The 17,317-nt window shown below is 57.9% G+C and overlaps 1 protein-coding gene across 1 annotated transcript in view; it reads right to left on the bottom strand.

Annotated features, from left to right (window-relative positions):
• ERGIC1 (endoplasmic reticulum-golgi intermediate compartment 1) overlaps positions 1-12,340 on the bottom strand; it is an 82,799-nt gene extending 70,459 nt beyond the window's left edge. The window contains exon 1 of the mRNA XM_079771017.1: positions 12,132-12,340. Within this exon, the coding sequence (XP_079627143.1) occupies positions 12,132-12,325 (194 nt within the window). The 5' untranslated portion in view covers positions 12,326-12,340. The remainder of the gene's footprint in view (positions 1-12,131) is intronic.
• Between the last annotated feature and the right edge of the window lie 4,977 nt (positions 12,341-17,317).

Genomic DNA, 17,317 nt, shown 5'->3' with positions numbered 1-17,317 from the left:
TCCCCGCTTCCCTGAGCCTCAACCTCTTTGACCCCACAACAGGAATGACAATACCTTTAGATCCGGGGCCTCCTGCGTGTTTTCCATGGGTGGGGCTTGGTGCTGGTGTACCTTGGGGTGGGTGGGACACTGGGGCAGGGAAGGGCAGGAGAGGAGAACAAATCACAGGTGGACTCCACCCAGAGTCAAGAAGCACAAAACAATGCCAGGAAGACAAGCCCGACACCTGGGGAGCCCTCCCTTCGACAGGACCCGCCAAGCCGTCCCACGGATGCTGTCACCAGACAGTCTCGTGTCACCCACGGGGCCAGCAAATAGGCAGCAAGTTCCCAAGCACGCCCAGGACCGCCCTCTGACTTCCTGGCTCCTCGGAGCAGACCTGGGAGGTTGGCATTCCTGGGTGCCCGGCAGGTGATGGGAACGGGGACAGAGAGAGGGGCGGAGCAGCGTGAAGACACAGGACCACGTCCAGTGTGGCCGCACCTCTGGCAGGAAGCCTTCCCTGACCGGGCCGCAGCCAGGACAGCGGAAAGAACGCTCAAGTCTGCGGTGCAGCCTCGGGGCCTCCGTTTCCCCTTCGGTCAAGCGACACCCTTAATTCCTCCCTCGCAGGTCAAGGTACAAACTGTAAAGTGACGAGGGCTACGAGGGGAAGGGTGCTTTTCACCCCCTTTCCCTGCTGCCCCAGGATCTGGGTTTGTCTGTGCAACACACTGCGTGCTGGGTGTTCCCTAAGCCAGCATTTCCCAAAGCGCGCAGGCGCCCAAGCCACCCGGCGGCGGGACCTGGGGTGATTTCAGGGCAGGACGGGAACCTGGTGGTTAAATGACATCAGACTTCACAGCGAGGAGGTCGTCCCTGTTGGGTTCCCATCTGAGAACTCTGAGAACCTCCGAGAGAAAGCGTCAGGGCAGTGTCCGTGTACGAGCCAGTCTTCGCCGCTCGGCTCGCTAGCGCTGGCCGTATCCCTCTAGGAACAGACCCCGTGGTGCCAGCAGGCACCAGCTAGCGGCAACTGAACAACCTCGCCACGATTTGTATCTGTTTGCAGCAGATGGTACTACTTTTTCATCTTCAAAGATGTTAGAAAGTGATCTTTTCTAAATAAAAACGTTAACTTCGAAAAACGGGATCATTTAAAGAAAAAGGACTAAGTAAATGGCCCACTTTGTTTAGGAACGTGCCCCAAAAGTCTGAAGATGGTCCCGGGAGGTTGAAAATGGACTCGGGTTACCACGGCAGAGACGGGGACGCACGCATCGAGCCCACCTTTTCTCTTCCTCCTGGACCAGGTCTCCTGACCGCTCCTGGGACAGGGGGAGGCCAGGCCCCAGCTCAACGACAGACATGCTGGCGCCACATTCTAACCCTCCACCCAACCCTCTGTCCTCCCCCCCCCCACCCCCGCACCCTCTGCCAGGCCATGCGCACACCCTGGAGGCAGACAGAGCCACAAGACGGACAGAACCTGGGTCCCTGGGTACAGGCAACGGACAGAGCATCCCTGCCCACCTTGGACCTGTACGTGAGCGAGACATGAACGTCTGTTGCCTTAAATCACTGAGATTTTCAGGTTTATGGGGAGTAGCTGACTTAGGCTACTAATCAAAGGAGGCATCTCGAGGCCAATTTCCGGCCAATCCAGAAATCTCCTGTGATTTCTGGTGCTTTATTCTGTAACCAATCATTCCTAAGCCCCTAACAGATGCCAGGCACCGTCCTCAGGGCTTTGCAGCGAGGAGCTCAATGAATCCTCAGGACAGTCCTGGGAGCCAGGCACTGTGTACTGTTCGGCTTGACTTCCATTAAGGCAACCGGGGCCCGGAGCGGCAAAGCCCCTGACCCGGCACCGCAGCTGGGGAGGAGTGACTGAGACTGGAACCCAGGCCCGTCGACACGCTCACAGCCCCTGCTTTGCCTCAGTGCCACGCAGCCTCCGCTGAGCACCTCACCCAGGGATCGCCGTGTCCTGGCTGTGTGCCGGGCCCTGGCTGGGTGGTGGCCTCATGGCCTGCCTGGAGCCCAGCGAGTGAGACAGGAAGGGGGCAAGGGGGGTGCACGGCACAGAGCCAGGAGAGGCAGCACGGTCAGGAAGAGCAGGGAGGGCTTCTCGGAGGAGGTGACACTTGCGGCTGGCGAGAGCGGGAGAGATTTTAGCACGAGGAGACGGTGGGGAGATGCTGGCTCACCCAGAGCCAACAGCCACCTCCTGGATCCACGGATGGTCCCACCGCCCTGTCTACCCAAGGGGCCTAAGAGACGCTGGGACAGGCCTCGCGAACACTCGTTAAAACACTTTCCTGCGCTGGGTGAACACCTCTCGTCCTGTCAAGCCTTCTCCCATGAGAGGCGCCTGTGGGCCTTGCCATCGCCTTTTCTTTTACAGGCTCGGGGTACAATGGGGAAATGGGGGTGGGGGGGAGGGAGTCAGACCACGCAGAGCCAGGAGGGTCACCGCTCAGCAGTGACACACGGTGCCCGCCGCGGTGGGTCCTGCACCCGCGGAGCAGAACGGCCGTTAAGTCACGTGACACCGCGCAGGGACTACGGACGCCGACGGTCCCCTCACTGGAGGCGGCCAGCTTACAGGTGGGGCAAAGAGCACCGATACGGGGGCCACCTGGCCAGGCTGCCTGAACCCGGTGCTGAAGGTCAAGGCCACCAAGGAGGCCACGTGGGTGTTGGGATGCGCCGAGAAGGGCACTCCACCCACAACCCAGCCTAATGATCAGGAAACACCGGCAAACCCAGACCGGGGCACATTCCGCAGGATCCCTGGGCTCTGCTCCCCAAGATGCCGAGGCCGGGGAGAGCCCGAACTCTCCCCGACCCGACCCGACCCGAGGAGCCGGGGGAGACGCGACCAATGAGCGCAGGGGGGCTGCTGGACTGGATCTGATCTGCGGAAAACGGGTAAAATCCAAATCAAGTCCGAGTCCAGTTAATAATAATAAAGTACCAACATCCGTTTCTTAGTTGTGGCAGATATGGGGGCGTATGCTGTGAGCCACGGGGAAACCGGATGGGGGATCGGTACTATCTTTACAACTTTTCTGCAAATCTAAGTTTTCCCAAAATTAAAACTGTATTTATTTTTTAAAAAGGGAAAGAGGGAGAGGGAGAGGGAGAGAGAGAGAGAGAGAGAGAGAGAGAGAGAGAGAGAGAGAGAGAGGCAAAATACTGAAACTAAAACAGAAGTCCCACGAGGCGGGGGCAGGAGTTGCCTGTTGGCTCAGTGCTCTATCCCCAGCTTCTAGAGCAGTGCCTGGCACACAGTAGGCCCGCAATAAATATGTGCAATGAACGAAGGACCCACCAGTACTGCCAGGCCTGGCCTGTTGACGGGGGCTCCAGATTCGGGCAGAGACGGGGCAGGGTGGCAGCCCCACCCGCTCCCCACAGGAGGGGCTGCACCCCGCTGCCCGCGCCCCGGCAGGCACATGGCGGGAAGCGCTGCCCACAGAGACGCACATGACACAGGAAATGGTCAGCCAACTACAAACACAGCTGGTATCTGTGGAGGGGCCCCAAGAAAATCGAGGCGATAAGGCTCCGGGGCACGAACGTGTGGTTATAACAAGAAAGCCTCTGGCATCACTGGCGAGCGCCCGGGCCTCAGTGATGTCACCCGCGGTTTGGGTGACCTCGGCCAAGTCCCGCCCCTCTCTGTGCCCTGCACCCTCATCACGTTAACGGGAATAACACCGGGGCCCTACCTGATGCGAGGATGGACTGAGGGAATCCAGGAGGACCTTAGCCTGGCACTGGACAGGTGGGCACTAGGGGTGGCCACGGCGGTAACCACGGCAGGCGCCGGGAAGCCCCTGAAGGGACGCCCCGGGTGCTGAAGGTGTAAGAGGACCTGGAGCGGGGGAGTGTCACTCGGATTGGGCTTTGGCCGAAGAGGAACGTCAGGTGCAGGGGCAGAGCTGGAGGTGCCATCCCAGCGCCATGGGGAGGAGGGGAGCCCCAGGCTGCCTCTGCCCACACCTGAGAGCCCCTCACTCCTCTGCCTCCGGCTCCACGTCCATGCCCACAGCCCCGTCGCAAGCGTCCCCGGGTCTGCCCCACGTCCTGTGCACCTGGCCAGCCTCTGGGACACACACAGGCCGCACACCGCCCGCCGCAGGTCAGCGTCAGCCCGCAGCAAGGTTGGGCTTGGCCCAACGTGATGTTCCACAGAAACGAAACTGGAAGCGGCTGCCAATCAGAGTCACCTTTCCTGAAAAGCGGGGGACTCTGCAGGGCAGGCGACCGCCACAGAGCGGGACGCAGCCGCCCGTCCCTGCCCGCCGCGGCACCGCCCTGGGCCCTGGGGCATCTGGGCTGTTGTCTGGAGTCACCGGGCAGGTGCCCCTTAGAGAGGGGAGCCCGGCTCCAGGTCTAACCTCCCGGGGGTCCCCACGTGGGCCTGTCATTGGGCCTGCAAATCCCAGAGGCCCTGGTCTCAGCACGCCCACGTGCCCGAGGCCCCTGCTGAGGTCCCGCAGGTGAGGAACTCAGGCACATGCTGCCGGGCAAGGCCAGGAGGAGGCAAACACAGTCCCGTTTTCTTTTTCTTTTTTTTTTAAATATTTTTATTTATTTTTTTGTTAATCCTCACCCGAGGATATTTTTCCATTGACCTTTTAGAGCGTGGGAGAGAGAGGGGAAAGGCAGGGAGAAACATCGATGTGAGAGAAACACATCGATTGGTTGCTTCCTGCACGTGCCCTAACCAGGGCCCGGGCTGGGGAGGAGCCTGCAACCAAGGTACGTGCCCTTGACCAGAATCGAACCTGGGACTCTTTGGTCCACAGGCCGACGCTCTATCCACTGAGCCGAACACAATCCCATTTTCTAAGCACATCGGTCCGGCACATGCGGGCTCGCAGGAACCAGGATGAGCACCCAATATGCAGATGAGGAAAACCGAGGCGCACAGAGGCAGTGTCCTGTCCAGGGTCCCACGGCAGGTAAACACGGGGAAGGGATCCTAATCCGGACAGACTGGCTGAACAAGCACAATGTGAGGGTCCGTTCCGCGGTGGCCAGGGTCAGCCCACCACGGAGCACGCTCCCCCGAAGACCTGGAGACGCTTTCTCCACGCAAGGAATGTACGCTTGGACCCGCAAAACATCACAACAGCCCCCACGTCACCAGAGGCCCACACAGTTCTCAAGGGACGTTTTGGTGAAATTCTGTATGTCAGCGGCTGGCGGCGGGGAGGGAAGGCCTGGGGGGAACCATAGCAATCAGCAATGGCAAGGCATCAGCGAGGCAGGTATCAGCGAGGCAGGACCGCACCCGCTGAAGCGCCCGGCTCAGGAATCCCCGCGGTCCAGTCCCAGGCCTGACCTCCCCGCGGCCTGCCCTGGGCCAGTCACTTCCCAGCCGTGGCTCCCTGCGTTAAAACGGAATTAATAAAGGAAACAGTGGACAGAGTGAAAAACTGTTCTTTATGAAACCCCTATGTCTGAAAAGGGGTTACTATCCAAAATATATAAGAAACTCCTTCAACTGCATCGCGCAAAAACAGACAAAAAAACAACAAAAAACAAAAACGAAAAACAATGAAAAACTGGGCAAAGGACTTGAATAGGCATTTCTCCAAAGAAGACACACAGATGACCAACATGGATATGAAAAGACGCTCCACGTCACCAACCACCAGGGAGACGCAAACAAAAACCACGATGAGATGTCCCCTCACACCTGCTAGGACAGCTGCTGTCAAACTAAACAAAAAGACAAGTGCTGGCGAGGATGCGGAGAGAAGGGAGCCCTCGTGCGCCGTGGGTGGGAACGCAGACCGGCGCAGCCTGCAGGTCCCTCAAAAACCAAAAATAGAACTCCCATATGACCCAGGAATCCCGTGGCCGGGTTTTTATCCTAAAGGTCTGAAATCAGGACCTGGAAGACAGAAAGGCAAGGCAGCCCGTGTTCCCTGCAGCATTCTTCACCACAACGTGAAACACCCGAACCGTCTGCGTCGGATAAAGAAGCCGTGACATGCACATGCGAGGGGATAACACTCGGCCTGAACACAAAGGAAACCCTCCACATACAACATGGATCCACCTGGAGGGCGTCATGCTAGGTGACGGAGGGACCGATATTCACGATGGCGCTGACAGGACCCATCTGAGACGGTCACGCTTACAGAGACAGAAAGCAGGAGGGAGGGCGTCGGGCTGGGGGAAGAGGGAAGTTGCTCTGACGGCTATGAGGTTCCGGTTACACAGGACACGTCCGTTTAGAGGCCTGCTCGCCAACGCGGCCCCGCGTGAACCACACTGCCGTGCACTTAGGCGCTGGCTAAGGGGGTGATCTTCATGTTCTTACTACAATTTCTTAAAACTGAAGCCATAGTGTGACTGTAGCCCAGCTGGCATAGCTCAGTGGTTGAGCATCAACCTATGAACCAGGAGGTTGAGGTTCGATTCCCGGTCAGGGCACGTATCCCGGTGGTGGGCTCGATCCCCAGGGTGGGGTATGCAGGAGGCAGCCAGTCAATGATTCTCATTCTCTCTCATCATTGATGTTTCTCTCCCTCCCTCTCCCTTTCTCTCTGAAATCAATACAAATACATTTTTTTTTTAAATAGTGTGACTATAATGTTTCTTGGGCTGCTGAAACTGTCCTGTATCTAGATCGGAGGGTGGTTACATGATATAATGTCTTAAATTTCACAGATGAGTACATCCCAAAAAAGGTCAGATCTACTGTAGGGTAATTTTTAAAAAATAAAAATAAGTTACTAATAATCATATCTATCTCTCGGGCCTGGCAGCCAATGACATGCCCGGCACAGTGCTCAGCACACCCCGAGCAGGGGGACGTCAGGCTAACTGATGAGGTTAGCTTCCCTCCTTCCCCCTGAGACGCAAGCCCCAGGCCAGCACGTGAGAGAGACAGTTAACCTGTTGGAGGGGCATCACAACACCAGTCCCCAGTGTGTCAGGGACCCCTGACTAGACGTAAGTTTACGGACAGCCAGGCCTCTCGTCTCCAATAGGGTCTAAGAGAATATTCAGTCCATTTCCAACGGACGTTGTGCCGCTCGCCAGGTTCAAGGGGGTGAAGGACCCTGTCAGGTGTACGCAGGTCCCCAGGGCCCTATGATGCACCCGAGGTGTGACCCAGCATCTCTGAGGCGCTATTGCCCTGCGCTTAAAACCGCAATAGTGATGTTCACCCAGCAGGCCAGGGGGTTCAGAAAGCACTGTTCATATGCCCCCGCTGTCGGCAGTACAACCCCGAGTTCTTCCTGCCTCCCCCTAAGGTCGGGATTTTTTTAAACCGAATACATAGTAGTGTTGGAGGTTCTGTCCCGTCCTGCACTTTTTCTGCATATGCAGCCATTGTAATTAAATCCACAGACCTAAATGTTAAAAGCTGACAACAGACAATTAGGCTAATTACCACTTCCTGAAAGGATCAATTAGGGCTGAGAAATGGTACCCAGCGCCCTATGAGCAACAGGGTGACTTAGACAATAAGTCTGGCAAAAGCAGGGCTGAACCAAGTGACTCTGGTTCCTTTCATGCAGGACTTCTCAGAGCCTTTAGTACGTCAGCACACGCTGTGACTCTCTAAGCGGGGGACACGCTGTGGAGAAGCACAGACCAGGAGATGCTAAGTCAAGTCAGCCCCACGGAGCGAGGCACCCCAATCACCTGGGAACCTCATTAGCCTAGGTGCAGGCTCGGGGGGTCCGGAGACTGCCCTTCTCACAAGCTCGGCGATGCTGCAGCTGCTGGTCTGGGGACCACACTTTCAAGATGAGGGTCTCAGTGGCGAGGTAAGACGCCTTACTGACCACTGACTGGTGAGAAGAGTCTCAGAGTAGGGAACTGGCTCGCCAGAAGTCACCCAGGCGTGACAGGTGGGACGGGACTCCAAGGCCCAGCTTGCTCTCCGTTCTCTGGGTCTGGGACCATCTTCTCGGTCTCGGTTGTGCACTGACGCCAACGACGAGCTTACGAAAACCGACGCCTGGGCCCTCCCTCGGGTCCTGACCACGGGGTCTGGAGTGCAGCCTGAGTGTGGGGACTCTGAAAGCCCCTCCGGTGGCTCCTGTACAGCCAGCGTCGAGGTTCAGTGACGCAGAGGGTGGAGAGGCCTCACCCCAGATGCCCTCCTCCCTGCCTGCCTGGCCAATCAATGCCCGAGGAAAACTGCCTACCGCCACTCCAAAATAAAGTCTGAGAGGGTTACCAGATGGGGACGGGAACTGCTGGGTAAAGCCCCGTCTCAAGATATGATGGCATTACGGCCAGGAGCCCAACCTGCCCAGGGCGGGGAGTGTCCACCTCATCCTGTGTCCAGATGAGCAGGGAGACACCCGCTCTGCGCTCTAAGGTCCCAGTGGCCGAAGCAGGGAAGCCTGGACCGTCCAGAGCAGGCGTCCTCAAACTACGGCCCGCGGGCCACATGCGGGTGTTTTTCCCGTTTTGTTTTTTTACTTCAAAATAAGATATGTGCAGTGTGCATAGGAATTTGTTCATAGTTTTTTTTTAAACTATAGTCCGGCCCTCCAACAGTCTGAGGGACGGTGAACTGGCCCCCTGTTTAAAATGTTTGAGGACGCCTGGTCCAGAGCGACATGCCCTATGCTGGCGTGAGACCGCAGTGAGGGGTCCTTCAAGGCCATTTCAGAATCGGGTGTCAGACCACATGAGGTCAGCCTAGGGGGAAAAAAAAAAAAAGGGTGCCCAGCCGGCGTGGCTCAGTGGTTGAGCACTGACCTGTGAGCCAGGAGGTCACCGTTCGGTTCGCCATCGGGGCACATGCCTCCCTGGGAGCAGCGCCCGTGTCGCCCGTCCCAGGCTGAGGGGGAGGCCGCAGGTGTACCGTCCCCCGCCAGCAGGAACTGGGTCCGGTCTGGGCCAACGCCCCGGATCTGGGTCACAAGCCCAGTTCCACACCAGCGGCGTTCGGCGATTACTGAAACAATGCAACAGAGCAAAGCAAACACAAGTAATCTCTGAAGGCTCGGGATCCTCCCTCTGCACTCTGCCTCCATCCCACCCCCAACAATTTCAAGCAAATTCAAGGAAAGAAGAGAAAATTCAAGGAAAGAAGGGCAAATTCAAGGAAAGAAGGGGGAAAAAAATCACCAACAGCTGAAAACCTGCCCGGTGGAGGGAGGGTTGGCTATCAAACCGCACCATGACTTTGGCTTCCTGGTGAGGCATTTACAAGAGTCCAGCTTGGCCCAGGCCAAGGTTCTAGGAATTACCAATAAAACAGATACAAATCTTTGCTCTAGGAAGCTCATGTTTTAATGGGAGGGAGAAAGAAAGTAAGCATAACAATCAAGTGAATTATGTAGTGTTAGGAAACAGAGGTGCTTCGGTAACACAAATAATGAAAACAGCGGCCACAATGTTTTGGGAGCTTACTCGGGGTAGAAATGCTGAACATACATTATCTCATTTAATCCTCTCCGCTGCTCTCGTCCCATTTCCCAGATGAAGACACGGGAGGGAAGTTGCACACGATCCCACAGACAACAAGAAAACAAGGAGCATGGATAAAGAGAGGGCGACCTCCGCCCGGTTTTAAGGAGAGCAAACTGAGCAGGAAGCCCGGTTTTCTCCCAGGCCTTGAAGTGGGGGTGAGGGTCCAATCAGAGGAAGCCCCTCTCCACTCCCCACGGCTCTTAGAAGATGTGACAGGGTTGTGGGGCCCTCCACACCCTCCCTCCTCTCCCAGAACTAAGGCTTCGGAGCTAACAGTCCCGAGTTCAAATCCCAGCCCCACCAGCTCACCAGGGCCCTGGGCAAATGGCCTCTCCTCTCTTGGATTTAAAATGAGATTAAAAGCCCCTCTCACAGATGACAAAGGAACAAATGTCAAGCGCCTGTACAGCGGTGCCTGCCCCATACACACCCCTTCTCTGGGTGAATGCCCCACGCCCGCCTCCCTTCCCCCCTCCAGTGCTGAGAGGCAGGTCCACGTGTCTCCAGGCCCCGCACGTGGGGCATGGGGCGGAGGGCTGAGCACGGCAAACATGTGATGAACCAACACGAAGAGGAGGAAATGCCTGGGATGCTGGGACCTGCTTTAGAACCCGAGCCCTGGAGGTAACAGATCTTAAAAACTGCAGGCTCCTGGGCCCAAATGGCTCATCCTCCGAGGCGGGAATGTAAGGCGTTGAGTCCACTTTCCCGTTAGGTGGTGAGCCCACGCCCTCAAGGAATCGATGGAAGCTTGGCATTAAGCTGGGACACCCCCCCCGCCCCCTTGGCCCTGAACCGTGCATCTCAAGGGCCAACCAGGTCAGGAGCTGTGTGCGACGCGGGACCCCAGGCCCACCTTTCAGTCTTAGCACCCGTGAGGTGCAAAGCAAGACCCTCAGCCCTGGAACCGCAACTTCCTCATCTGCGGATGGGGGAAGGGGGCACAGAGCAAAGGGATTCAACGATCAGACCCAGTGATTCCGTCCAGGTCAAACATCACGGAATCGCATGGGGGTGGAGGAGGGGCAGGGATGCCAGCCTGGGTAAGGGGAGGCTCTGTGGGGCCAGGAATCCCCGTGCCAATCCCAGGGCTCACAGCCCGGATTTAGTGTCAGCGTGAGGGCTGACCCTGGGCTCCATCAGGGGGCCTTTCCTTGTTCCAAACGCCCCTGCGTCTGCAAGCGTTTGTCCGAGACCCTAGTGCCGGCCTCAGGGCCGCATGGAAGGGCCGGGAAGCTGGCAGATGCTTGCCCGATGGCATCGGCGCCCAGGACAGGCTGGGGTACCACCTCAGCCAGTGCGAGAGGTCCAAGGCCAACCACCTCTGCAGGCCGAACCCCCACCGTGCCCCCTGCCATGGGGGTCACTGCCAGGTCTGTCTTCCAGAGAAGGCTGTCACTGGGCCCTGACTTCATTCACACCTGGAGGGAGGGACGGAGGGACAGGACGGGGCAGTCGGGGAGGGAGGGCTCCCTCCTGGGAGGTGGGCACCGGAACCCCTGTTTTGTGGACAAGGAAATGGGCTGGTGAAGCTTCTCACCCACCAACCCCCACTTCTGGGCTCTAAACCCTACAGGCTCTGAGTAGAGCTTCTCAGGCCCTCCGTCCGCACAGGTGGGACTCGGTGCTCAGCCCCAAACCGCAGGTGGTGACAGAGACGCTGAGAGGCTGCTGACACTTGCCCGGGTCATCCAGCTGAGCAGCCCGGGGAGGTCTGCACCCCGGGCCTGCTCCCTGACTTCCAGAATGGGCCCAGGTTCTCAGCGGAGCGGGCAGAGCCAGGCCGCTAACTCAGCTCCTGCCCACACTAGCCCTTTGTGTCCCTGGCCTGACACCCATGGTGTGGCTGCCTCAGGCCAGGCCCCCCCCCCCTGGGGCTCCAGGGCCCAAGGGGAAGTCTGGTGGAGACCCCGTCCCAGGCAGGCTTTCAGAAGGCCTAACCCTGCACAACGCGGGCCATGAGGGCTGGACCCACAAAGGGTCCATTGTGATGACTGGAGGAAGCCAAGGCCACAGGCTCTGGGGCCCTCAGCACAGCAGTGCTCCAGGCTCCAGGGCCTCTGCCCCTCGCCATGGCGCCCCCCATACCCAGGGCCCAGGACCAGGACTGGCTGGGGGTCAGGTCTCCTGCTCAGCCCAGCCAGGCAGCCTGAGTCTGTGGTAACCTAAACCCCCCCAGCTGCCCCGCTGGCGGGATGCGCTGCAGACCTGAGGGTCCCTGGGGGCTCCTTCAAGGCGCCCAGGACGCACCTGCCAGCTGGGGTGGGGTCCACCAAGAGGCTCTGTCGAGGGAGAAAGGGGCAGGCTGTGTGTTCCCAACTGGAGGGGGGCGGGGGGGGGCGCAAATCTGTGTCCCAGATCGGGGGAGGAGGATGCATATTTGTGAAGAGTGAGGACAGGCCGGGGAGTGGGCAGGCTGGGGAGGGGGCTGCAGGGAGGAAAGGAGGGGGCGGTCCGAGGTGGGTGGCTTTGCCCACAGAGGTGGGGGGCTGCACGAGGGGGCCCTCCGCGGCCCGGGCAGGCTTTGTGTGCGGCGGGCGGCCCGGCCCGGGGTCCCAGGGGCCTGCCGAGGCATGCACGGGGCGGGAGCCGCCTGGCGCGCCAGGCAGGAGGCACCCGCGGCGCGCCAGGCACCCCTGCGCCCGCGGAGGGGGCTTCCCGGGGGCCGGGGTCGCCTCACTCACCTCCTGAAGTCAAAGGGCATCGTGCCGCCGCCGCCGGGGGTGGGAGCGCTGCAGGCCAGGCGGGCCGCGGCGCCGCGTGGGTCCCTACCGGCTGCCAACGCCTCCTCCGGCCGCCCCGCCCCCGCCGGCCGCCCCCCGCCCGGCCGCTCGCCGCTCGCCTCCGCCGCCGGGAAGTGACGCTCCGCGCAGCCCATTGGACGCCGCGGGCCGGGGAGGGGAGGGGGAGAGGCGGGCCTTTTGGGGTAAAGGCTCTCGGCGGGGAAGGGAGCCCCCAAAGAGGCCTTCTTCCTTCGCGAGCCCCCCACGGTGTTTTCCTGCTCGCTCCCCTTCCCGGTGCGGCTCTGGGCGCCCCGCTGCCTCTCCGTTTGTACAACAGACGCCTTTGCGTGTGACGATTCCATGGAGAGGTGCAGGTTTGGGCCCTGCGCAGCGTCCGGCTCTGAGCAGGGCCTGAGACTGCGCGGGAAGGGCGGTCAGGCAGCCCTCGGTTTGCAAGGGGCACATTTTTACAAAAAGGCATCTCCCTGCTGTGCCTCTCTGGGGAAGGCACTTGGCTTCTCTGAGCCTCACCCCTTTCCACAGTCCTCTTACTGGAGGCCTTTTCCTGGGGATCAAATGACTGGCTTCGTGTCGAGCCTGGCACCTAGGAAGGGCTCAGGCCCTGCAGCTGCTGTGGTCGGCGGGGCAGCGGGCTCTGCTCTCAGTCCAGCTGCATTCAGGACAGGCAGGCTGTCTGGGAGGCAGACGGTGGCCTGGTCTGTGCCTTGGCCCAGGAGGCCTCTCTGAGCCTCAGTTTCCTTCTGTGAAACCCACAGGTAATCAGCATCTCCCTGGACTAGAGGAGATGATGGTCGAGGTGACTCAAGACCCATGTGGAGGAAACTCATTTTGAACCCCCCCCCTCCACCCCGCCCCCGGGTTTCTGTTGTTGGCCCCACCACCAAGGACCAGGTGACAGGGAACTTGAAAATCCCAGGGGGGAGGGAGGTAGAGGCTCGTGTCTAAAAGCAGGGCCTGCAGGCGGTTGCTTTGTCTATAAATAGAGGGAAACGGTGGTACTTCTTCCTCTGGGAGGGTTCCAATGCAGTTTCAGCAGGGGGTGGGGTGCGGAGGGGCTGGGGTAGGGGGTGGGGTGCGAGGAGCTGGTGTAGGGGGTGGGGTGCGGAGGGGCTGGTGTAGGGGGTGGGGTGGGAGGGGCTGGGGTAGGGTGGGGCTGAAAACCGAACTCTCCCCGCTGGAGCATACACATGGCCGCACAGTTGCCTCTCCTACCCTCTGACCTCTGGCATTCTCATTCATTCACTCACTCATTCATTCATTCAACGAGGGGCTGGTATTCTCGGGAGAGAGAAAGAAATCTCAGACTGAACGGGAAACCGAGGGCAGCAGGAAGGCTGAAGGGGCCTGGAGCACCACTGGGCCAAAGGACTGTTGGTTGGGGCTGCGCAGGAGGGAGCCGTGCCGTGGTGGGCCTTTGAGCACGCGTCTCCCTCCTCAAAATGTGGTCCCCGTGCCAGCTGCTGGGGCGCCGTGGGGCGGATTCCTGGCCCCAGCTCAGACCTATGGAATCGGGTGTGCATTTCACGTCACCTCCAGGAGATCCCTGGGCACACTGAAGTCTGAGAGGCTCCTGGAGGTGGGGGTGCAGGGGGAGCTTTTGCATTTCCTGGTTCTTTTACCTGGAGCGCATTCCTTCCTTCTCCCACTCAGGCATATGGGCAGAGGACGCCATGTCTCCCAATAGCCACTCTCCCTTTCTTCATAACGGTGAACAGAGCCCAGACTGGAGCCAAACGACATGGGTGCACGGTCCAGCTTATCCACTAACGTAGTTTACCTCTTTCCCTCAGTCTTCTCATCTGGAAAATGGGAGCAATACTAGTACCTTTGTCATAGATCTGTTGTGAGGAAGAAATGTGTTGGTGTATGTCAAGGGCTTAGGTCCGTGCCTGGCACAGTGCAAATGAAAGCTACGGTTGACTGTAGTTGCTATTTTTGTATGGTGATGGAGCTCCCAATTTTTGGCTGGGTATATGGATGCTCAAAATGGAAGTTTCATGTCTCAGCTTCCCTTGCAGCTAAGTGTGGCCATGTGACTCACTTCTGGCCATTGATGGGTCAGGGGAAGTGGCTTGTGGCAGCTTCTGGGGTAGGTGGTGTATATCACTCTCTGTGTCCCTTTCTCCATCTAGATGCCCAAAGTACGGGTGCCACCATCCTGGACCCTGTGGTGAAGGCCACACCGAGCAGAGCAACTATAAGATAGAGGAGACTGGGTCCCTGTCACTGAATGGCACAGTACCTGTCCTCGAACACCTACCCAGACGTCTAAGCAAGAGAAAAGTAAACACCTATCCTGCTTCAGCTACTGTTATTTTGTAGCTTGAGACACTTACACCTGAACCAGGTGCTAGAGCGCCTGCCCAGCCTCGGCTCAAATGCTATATGCAATATAGGTCAGGGGCCCCATTATATGCTCGCATGGCACCCTCCAGTTTTCCTCGGGAGAACTTGTCCCCGTTTGTGGTTAGGTTACTGCCATTGGCTAATGTCTCCCCCTCCATCTTGGCTGGAAGCTCTCCAGGGTGGATGGGTGTCTGTCTGTTCAGTTGTCTCCCCGCACCCAAGCAGAGCCTGCCTGTGGAGGGGGTGTAAGAACTGGGTGTGGACGGCGGAATGGAGGCTCCCAGGGAGGTAGGTCTTCCCGTAGAACAGAGGGTGGGGCGTGGGGCGCATCATGAGGATCTCTGTGAGGACTGGACTCACCCAGTCCCAATGGTCCCTCCTCCCAAAAGACAGTGGGAGATGGAGCTCAGGCATAAGTAGGAAAGTTCTGGATCTCTTTGGCCAGGGAGAGACTGCATCACAGCTGTGGCTCCCGGTGTTGGCCAGCTTCCTGAGAGTCTCATGTCCTCGGGAGGTCACCTCCCACAGTGACGAGGGCTGGCCTGGGGAGCCGACAGGTCATTGTAGAATTGACAGTGTCTGACCCCGAGGGCCGCTCGTAAAAGGGCATTAAGGCTTCTACTTACACCTGCCGACTCGCTTGCTCTGGAAGAAGCCACCTTCTGCATCATGAACTCAAGCGCCCGGCCAGTGTGGCTCAGTGGTCGAGCGTTGACCTATGAAGGTTACAGTTGGATTCCCGGTCAGGGCACATGCCTGGGTTGCAAGCTTGATTATTCCCAGTGTGGCACATGCAGGAGGCAGCCGATCAACGATTCTCTCTCATCACTGATGTTTCTCTCTCTCCCTCTCCCTTCCTCTCTGAAATCAATAAAAATACATTAAAAAAAAAACAAAAAAGAACTCAAGCCCCCTTACAGAGGGGCATGGGTGGCAAGAACGGCCCCAGCTGAGCTGCCTCTGAATTCCCAAGGCTCATAAACGATGTGAGATAACACACGTCGATCTTAAGCCACTAAATTGTGGGCACTCAGTTCCAGGGCGGGAGGTAGTTTACACAGCCTCTGTCTCCCAGCCAGGCGAGTGAAGTGGAGAACTGGCTGGGCGACCTGGACACACTGCTGACCTCGCTGGGTGTCTGAGGATAAAGGGAAGGACAAGAACGCCTTACCTGCTGCAGGTAGCCTCTAACATCGCCGCCCCAATGAGTCCGCCTCCTGGCATCCGTACCCTTGTGTAATCCCCTGCCTTAGAGTGTAGGCTGGACGTGTTGACTCCCTTCTAATAAACAGCAGACGGCGGAAGTGATGGCATGTCGCTGCTAAGACGATGTATGAAAAGATGTGGCTTCTGTCTCGGACACTCTTTCTATCGCTCAGATCAATGGTCCTGGGCAAGCCGGCGGCCCTCCCGAGAGGTCCATGTGGCCAGCTTGCCGGTGGCTCTTCGCAGGCCTGACAACAACTGTTTGAATGAGCTTAGAAACGGACCCGTCAGGCCCAGTTCCACCTTGAGGTGACTGCAGCCCTGCAGAAACAAAAACATGGTTCTCAAAGCTTGCTGAGAAGATGAAGTAGAGGGCCCAGCGCAGAGTAGGTGCTAATGAAATGCTTGGTGAATCAACCAATCAATAAACAATGGGATGTTCTATAGGGTAGAATGTTCCCTGGATCCAAATGCTCACTCCCCTTCACCCCCTCCTGCAAATACGTCACGGGGAGTTGTTTTAAGCCGGGAATGGCCGGGTCAGATTTGTTTTTCTGTAATAGGAAACGGGTTTGTGTTCCCTGGGTGTGGCTGCTTCCACTGTGGTCTGGATGAAGAGAGAGATTAAGAAATAATAATTCTTTGTTCGTTCAGAGAGGTCTTGAGGGTAACCTGAGCCTCGTAAAAGGTAGGCCTCTGACCAAACAAGTCTCTTTTCTTGTTCTAATAAAGTCTCATGACCAGCCAGAAGACATTCATTCATTCATTCATTCATTCAGTTATTCACCGAGCACCTCTTTATGACAGGTCCTCTGGATGTAGAAATAAACATGACACCTCTCTGTTCGCAAGAAGCAAAAAGACAGTGAGCAGAAGTGTGGTGCCTTTGAAAAACGGGGCAGGACCCCAATTCCTTGTGCACATGTAGTTTTGGGTGGTGAGGGCAGCACCAGAGGTTCTAGGAGGCCGGGGGTGGGGGGCGAATGGGGGGCAGTCCCTAATTCTACCCATGGGGTAAGTCAGTCTGAACTCTTCCAGTTGAAGGTGACAGAAAGCGTCTCAAATCAGCACACACTGTCTCGGGCAAAAAAAGAGAGAGAAGCCCAGAGGTAGGCTCGGGCTTCAGGCACAGTTGAACCCAGGCAGCCCACAGCTGTGTGTGGAATCTCTCCCCATCCTGAGGCTCGTCTTTCTTCTGGCTGCATCTCCAGGAAGGCTTTCTCTTTGTGGGGCAAAATGTCTGCCTGTCGCTCCAAGCTGATCATGTCTGGCTCAGCAATTGCAGCTGCTAAAGACGACGGTTTCCTGATACCGCCAGCAAAGGCTCCTGGGATGACCCTCAGGGGCCTGGCTTGGGTCACAGCCCTGAATGGTAGCCTCCAGGAGAATGGGACCTGCTGATTGGCCAGGCCTAGGCTGAACAGCAGCCCCTAGAGCAAGCATGTCAAACTCGCGGCTAGCGGGCCGCATATGGCCCACAACAAATATTTTTGCGGCCCAGCCAATATAACGGTATGTAAGAAACGTTTTAATAAAAACTGTGTAACTTAATTTTTACAATATCCTGTTATGCA

This window comes from Cnephaeus nilssonii (assembly GCF_951640355.1).
Source record: "Cnephaeus nilssonii genome assembly, chromosome: 5".
Lineage (NCBI taxonomy): Eukaryota > Metazoa > Chordata > Mammalia > Chiroptera > Vespertilionidae > Cnephaeus > Cnephaeus nilssonii.
The sequence above is the reverse complement of the archived record's forward strand: the minus strand, read 5'-3'. Positions and strand labels throughout refer to the sequence as shown.